Genomic DNA, 7,505 nt, shown 5'->3' with positions numbered 1-7,505 from the left:
GCTTGGGTGTTTCTCATTGGCCCAGAGTCACCCAGGTGAGTGGTGAGCCAATAGTATAGGCAGCACTTAGGTATAACTATTAGTATTTTAGCCTATCGCGAAATGAATTAGCGAATTTGTCCGGTCTCTATAATGCGTCGCTGTTGATGACCACTATCTTCCTTATGTGATCTCCAGAACTTAAAAGTATGATTCCAATAAACTAAACCTCAGTTCTGTATGTTGCTCCGTTTTTTTTAATACCCCTTCAAAACCGATACACACCTTTTGTCCCCTCTTTATAAAACTCTTATAATTTTTTTTTTATATCAAGCCTTTAATAACGAGGTTTCTACATGTAGTACATTTAAAGTGGCGAAGCCATAGAAAAAACAAAACAATTTTACATTAAAAAAATGAAATATTTCATAAGCAAATTCCGAAACTAAAATATAATTTCCTTGAAAGTCACAAAACATTTTAATAACGAAATATACATTGTTTTACGTACTACAATCTAATTCAGTGTAATTAGAAAATAGTTCAAATAAATTCTAATAAAATTCCAGTCTTTGAATTTATGTGAAAACTTAAATAAAAAATTAAAAAAAGGAATAATAACAATTAAATGTTACTAGAATAAGGAAGAATGTGCTCAGCTACACATATATGACAACATTCAAACAAACTTATTTTACGCACTTGGGTACAAAAAACACAGATTCATACTTTATATACATATTTGTAGCCCGTAGGAAGTCTTGTATGTGAATTGCTAGGTGTTTTATTCTTGATACGATATATAATTCCTTGTTCGAGCGGATTGTGTGATTATATTTGGAAAAAATTGATCAGTTAAAAAAAAATCTAATTGACATCTTAAATTAATGTGATTGACTTTGAAATATATTGTCAGTTTAAACTTCAAAGTTATTGATTACTCTAAAATAGCTGTCATATTTCCAGCAGTTACTGCGCCTGTGATTAGTTATTTTACTCCCTCTGCCGTAAATTAAAATCTCTCTCTCCCCCCAGCCCGTTTACTGTCTATTTATACGGCGTTCAGGTTAGTATGTGTTGAAATACCCTTAGTTAAAAAATAATAGACCACAGGATCGATTGAAATATCTAAGGCCTCAATATATCGATAATCATGTATGAAATTCGCGAAAAAAAAACATTGTTATTGTAATTTTTTAAAAGCTCCCGATGTCCCTATGATTTGGTAATAGTGTGAGTTGTGAAATATGTAATATTATACCTTAGATGCTGTAAATATATATATTTTTTTATCTCGGTTGAGAAAGCAACTAGATTTTTAATTTCTGTAACAATTTATTATTCGCAGCCACCCGAGTGTCTTTTAAGATTAATTTTTCAGCAGACTGGAACTATCCACTAATTGGATTTATAATAATATTGCAAAAGATTAGAGTAAAAAAGTGTCATTTTGTCTTGTGAAAGGACCAAACTACATTTATGAATGTTTAGGGTTGCTAGCCAACTTTCTTACTGCAGTTTGAATGAAACATGCCACACGACGGCATTCAAGTACGTGAAAGAGACGCCTGAAACTAAGACTGTTTAATTCCGAGTGTTGCCGCAAGAGCTATTTTCTGTACTGAAATCATTATAAGATAATTTAAAATTAATTCTGAGGCTTTCATTTGTAGAAATGATGAGTTAAGAATCACCATCAAAACAGATGATTGAAAATGGAATAAAGATAATCTGGGAGTACAAAACCAATCCACAAAAATTACATAACATAGTTTGTCTAATACCTCCATGATTTTCAAGGTTCCAGAAAAGTTAACTCTGTGCTAAAATGTGTTCACCAAACTGTACATGCACATGTTTGGATCAATGACTGTACAGTTAAATATATATAATATATGCCCTTTTGTTTTTCAGTGTACAGTTTATACAGAGAAGAACATTTGTTCATATACTAAAAATCAAATGGAAATGTTTTATAATTATGTCTTAAATAAAAGCTAATGGTTAATGATTTTCTTTAGTTAACCTCCACTGATCCATGTTGTGGATTTGATTGCTGGAAATGTTTCAAAATAATTTAAGTATACTTTTGAAGTACAAAAATAAACGTTATTAAAAGTATGAAAAGCTCAGAAAAAGAGTATGTGTTAAATATGATGGCTCAACTGACGATTATTTGCCTTTTTAAATTAATTTTCGAGTAATTTTTCCTTTACATAGTCTCTGATTGGTACGTACTGAAAGTCCAAATATCATGATAATGCACAAACCACATACAAAAGCGAACAGTAAATGGCACAGAAAAGAGGTATCTGGAGGACTGAGGTAGAAACTAATTAGGCTCTGATTTTGACACAGTAAAATGCAAGTTTGAAAATAAATATTAAATACATGTAATTAGAGACAAAGAGACAAGGCCCGTTTGCGGCAATCAGTACATAATTATCAAGAAAGTATCCATGAAAGCAGGGACCGTCTAAACAATTCTGACTGTGGCAGCGTCAAACAGAGTAGTTATCTCGGAGTCTCCTGAGGCAAAGCGAACGCAACGCCGACATTTTAAATCTGCAGAAATTACAGAGTAGTTGTTTAAAATGGCTACTAAATGATGTTTGTACTCACGAGAGAACACCTTTCATTAATAAGAATAAAAACCAAAAGGTTTTTAAAACGTTTACTTGAATAAGAAATGTATTAAAGATAGTTTTAAATCAGATATCATGTAATTTATTTCATCGTTTCGTTTTAATAAGTTAAAAATGACTTGAACGGGAATTATTATTATTACTTTTTTTTTGTGTACGATACGTCCGACAAAGAATTTTTAAAGTTTTCTGGATACATGCCCCAGACTTCTGCGTTCATCGTTTATTTTTAAATTATTTGTTAATGTTTTTAAAGTAGGTACCGTAAATACGAGTGGCGGCAGAAACTAGAGTAGCTCGCGCTCTCGTTCCGACAGACCTGGAGCACGCAATGACGTGGGGTTTGTCCCGCCAGTCGCTCGGAGGAAGAAAGGGAGGGGGAGAACCCGCCCTCAAGGACAATCCACATCCGCCTCCCGGGGGGCGGGGCCTCAGGCCGCCTCGCGCGCCGCCCCACTCGGCGGAGGCGGCGGGGACACGTCGGGCACCGCCGAGTCCTCGGGCTTGTTGTTCTTCACCGGGCCCGGGGGCGGCAGCTGGGGCGCCGCCGCCGCCGCCGCCGCCGGGGTCTCTCCGGCGTGGGGCAGCGGCGCGAACAGGGGGTAGGGGTAGGAGTAGGCGAGGACCGAGGGGTAGTAGCTGAAGGGGGAGTAGCCCAGGGGCGGGTAGAAGGCCAGAGGGAAGGGCGCCCCAGAGCCGTACAGCGGTCCTCCGGCGGCCGGCGGCTCTGGCGCGGCGGCGGTCTCGGGGGCGGCGGTGGTCGTCGGCTCGGACGAGTTGCCCGGCGGCGGCGGCAGCTCGGGGGCGGCGAGGGGCAGCGCGACGTAGGGCGCCGGCAGCACGGGCAGCAGCGCCGGGCTGGACACGGAGTAGGCGCGGCTCGGCAGCAGCGGCTCGCTGCTGGTGATGAGGGCGTTGTAGACGCGCGGCACCTTCAGCAGGCCGGGGTCCGGCGCGCCCCGGGCGGCCGCCAGCACGCACCACACCAGCACGCACGCCTGCCGACACACGCACTCCTGCTGCTCACTGAACCCGGGGGGACCTCCATGTGCAGGCCTACATCGGTAGAGACAGTATTATTCGCGGATTCTTTTTCACGATATGCTAGAATCCAAACAACTGCACCTTTATATTGCTTCTGTGATTGGCTCACAGTTTATCTGAAGGACTTTGAGCCAATGGAAAACCTTCAACCAAAAAAGTATCGAATCGCAAGCGTCCCAGTTGACAGGTGTCACGAGTCAATGGCCAATGAGCAGGTGGCATTTGCCTGAGTGTGTAGGCGATTGTGGAGTCCATCCTAGAGGTCATCGAAAGCGCGAATTTTTCCAGTCTCTATACATTGGGCGTGTGATCAGTACCCGGATATCGCTTTCTTTGTCTTTCTTTATTTGTGTTTGTTGACCACATAGGCGTACCCATGGGGGATGGGGGGGGGGGGGGGGGGTTTGGGGGTTCAAACCACCTTCCCCCCCCCCCCCGAAATAAAGGCAAGAATATTATGAACACTCATGTCATTCGAAACTCATTTTCTGAAGTTTCACACCGAGCGACGAGAGAGAACGTCACCAAAGCAGTCCAATTGGTGAGTTAACGTAAACAAATTTGAATTGCAGTGGTCGGTTCATGAATTTCCACTACAACATCCACGTCGACCCGGAGAATGTGGTTACTGAATTTGCCAAAAAAAAAAAAATAATAATTCTTCTGTAAAAAGTTTGTAAGCTTAAAAAAGTTTATTATAAACAATTATTTTTTGGTGTTTATGCAGTTTTTCTTAAAACCCAGAACTTCCCCACCCCGCAAAAAAAAAATTTGGAAGAACTCTTCCCCCCCCCCCCCCTCTTCCCGAAAAAAATTCCTGGGTACGCCTATGGTTGACCATATTCCTGTCATGGAATATTATGTGGTATAGCTATATATCCTGTTGATAACAGCAATTTTTGCTCAATTTGTGTTTTTTTTTGTCTTTTGGTTTTTTTGTAGTTTTCTTCTACAGACATACATGTGCTTAGCAATGGCGTATGTCCAGAAGCTTACATCAAGTTATCACTTACCTGTGACAGGCACGCCCAACAACTCCAACATTAGTTCTGGCACAGAGACTTCAACGCTAGTAGAACACGAACCCCTACATGACCTGACCCTCTCCAATGCATTACACATGTCACAAACTGTATGCCCGTGGTGGCACACACCCGCAAGCCACAGTTTAGTACCAGAAGGTGGCGGAGACTTCGATGGATGATAGAACACGAAACTTTGAATGCTGTTCCATGATTTAAGTATCAATGATTTGAGACAAGGGACAAGACTGGACAAGTATTGAATACTGAGTATTTATTTCATTTTATTATTTGATTTAATTTATACTTTACCAACCGTATTTATACTTTACCAACCGTATTTATAACATCACTCCAGTCCTATATAATTTTAATTCTATTATTATTTGAGTACAAAATTTAGTTAGTTTTTTATTACGCCAAGCAAGTATAACTTCTAACGCGCGTATATAAGTAAACGCACTCATTTTTTTGTTTATTATGTCGCAATATTCAGCTGCCAAAGTCTGAATGTTCCTTTCAACATGTGTCATAGTAGGTCTCACTTTATCTTGGACAGAGTGTACGCGCCAATCTTGGCGCAAGTTTGACGGCAGAGGAAATACGTCACTAGAAAATGAAAGTGACACTTCTCGGCTGCAACTGCACCATGTCACCCTGAAGCTCGGCGCTGCAGTGACCTTCGGCGCGAGTCCCCTGGGGCAAGTGAAAAGGAACGACGATCACCCTTACCCCCCCCCCCCCCCCCTCCTCCTACATAGGCCGTGTACCCGTTACCTGCACGAAGGCACCGAGCCGGGAGAGTTGCGAAAGCAGTTCCGTTACTCTCTGCGTGAGAGAGGCGGAGACATGAACTGCATCTTGCATTATTTGCCATTTCCTTTAAATATTTAGTATCGAAGATTGGCATGATGTATGCAACCACCTGACAAGTGTACACCAACAAATCTCACTGGTTAATAGTTTGATGATTTAACCAAAGTGGTTTTAATAGCCCACTCACTGTGATTCTGAGCCGATGATAGATACCAAAAGACAGTAAGAATCGTGTACAATGCAATACAAAAAAAACTTATTTAAAGTGAGTGTGACAAGAATTCTAAATTTTAGTTCGGCTTAAAATAAAAATTTTCAAACGTCCAGGCCTCTGCTGATAGGTACTTTAGCATTTTTTATACATATATTTTCAATTTTTGAGAGACATGAAAAGAGTAAAATATTTAATTACTTCTGGTTACGGCTACATACGTGACTCAATTAACAGCAGTTTATGGAGGTGTATTTTTAAAACGATTGTCGCGAAATGTGACGTGCCCTACCAGGGAGAGCTTTTGAACTTACGTCTAAAAGTAAGCTACGAAGAAATGTACAAAGATGGAGAATGCCAATGCCAATTAAAATCATAACGATTGCAAGAACCGCTCGAGTCACTTGTGCGAGTGCTCCCGACTAAGTGTACTTGTGGCCGAGTGTGCTCCACCCTGATGCTCATGATCAGCGCTGGTTCAACTTCAAATAAATAAGTCCAGCGGTCCCAATAGCGCCTGTTTATGGGCTACTGGCTACGCGAGACGTCAAAGCTGGGGTTAGCGGTGATTCGACACGTGCTTTCTTTAGACGGCGACGCTGGCGTTGTAGTGCCATCCAGACAAACTTCAAGCTAGTTAGCAAAACATGCACAAAGAATTCCAGCCTGTAACCTTGAAAGCAAACCTCACCTGTGGGCGGGGTTACGTAACCATTTATCAACAGAGCGCGGGAATAAGTTTAGGTTGATCAGCACCTGTCACAGGATTTCAAGAACTACGACGCTGTGAAGTGTACGAACCTTTATAGAGTAAACGCTGCAATGGACCAATACGTTTTATTTTTCCTTTAACTCTACCCCATTCCCCTTTTAGAATTCCTGGCCATTTCACGTCTCTCGAAAATAATGAAGTAATACATGTCATGTTATTGTTCCCAATGGCATGGAGTCACTCCCGATTGAGATGCAGCAAGTTAGCAATAAATCGTAACGTGGTATCAGCTGCAGAATGCACAAGACGTTTATATATGAAATCACGGGTTTTCCCGGTTACGAATCAAACTGAAGTGACGCAGTGGTAAGACACTGCACTCCCAGCACGAAGGACCTGGTTTCAAAAACCGGCCCAGCTGTCGCGAACTCGGTTTTCCGAGGTTTCCTCCCCTCCCCCGCGAAATCACCTCAGGCAAGTAATTACTGGGACGGAAGACCAGTAGCCCTGATTGGCGTCTCTGAGGCACCGGCTCCAATGGCGTCGTTTCCGACGAGACCCGAGGGATCACGAAGGCTCCCGACATCCGAGCCAAGCGACGCTCAAGCATTACAGAAGCGCATCCGCTCTGTTTATCGCCAACTACAGACGCACACGAAACCACGACGGCCGAACAAATCAGGTTCGAAGGAGGAAGGGGGGAGGGGGGGGGTGAAGTCCCGGGCCAATTAGATGCCTTCCACGGCGCGGAGTGGCCAATCGGAACCCAAGGCCGCTCCAGTGAGCGACTACGGAGGTTGTTCACACTCACCTTCATGTTGCAATCCCGCGCTCGCTGGTCCGCGGAGGTAGAGTGTCCGCCGCGGCCCCCCTCCGCGCTTTATACGGCCGCGCCTCCACCGCCCCTCCGCCTCCCGCCCCCTTCCCCCCGCCCAGGGGCCTTCAGGCCCGGTATCCGGCCACACCCTGGCTGCGCGACCGCCGCCGACACCACGCGGGGTCGCGACACCGCCCCGTCAGGTGTGTGTGTGTCGGCGAGGCGGGATGATAAGCGCGACGCTCGCCGGTGCTTCTAG

General features: G+C 43.4%; 1 protein-coding gene across 1 annotated transcript; it reads right to left on the bottom strand.

The window, feature by feature from the left end:
- Window positions 1-295: 295 nt before the first annotated feature.
- On the bottom strand, window positions 296-7,266 carry LOC134532509 (uncharacterized). Its single transcript, XM_063368972.1, has 2 exons — window positions 7,241-7,266; window positions 296-3,622 (listed from the first exon to the last, which is right to left on the bottom strand). Exons 1-2 carry the CDS (start codon window positions 7,244-7,246, stop codon window positions 3,056-3,058), a joined length of 573 nt encoding a protein of 190 aa, XP_063225042.1. The 5' UTR covers window positions 7,247-7,266; the 3' UTR covers window positions 296-3,055.
- Window positions 7,267-7,505: the final 239 nt, after the last annotated feature.

This window comes from Bacillus rossius, chromosome 6, assembly GCF_032445375.1.
Source record: "Bacillus rossius redtenbacheri isolate Brsri chromosome 6, Brsri_v3, whole genome shotgun sequence".
Classification (NCBI taxonomy): Eukaryota; Metazoa; Arthropoda; class Insecta; order Phasmatodea; family Bacillidae; genus Bacillus; species Bacillus rossius.
The sequence above is the reverse complement of the archived record's forward strand: the minus strand, read 5'-3'. Positions and strand labels throughout refer to the sequence as shown.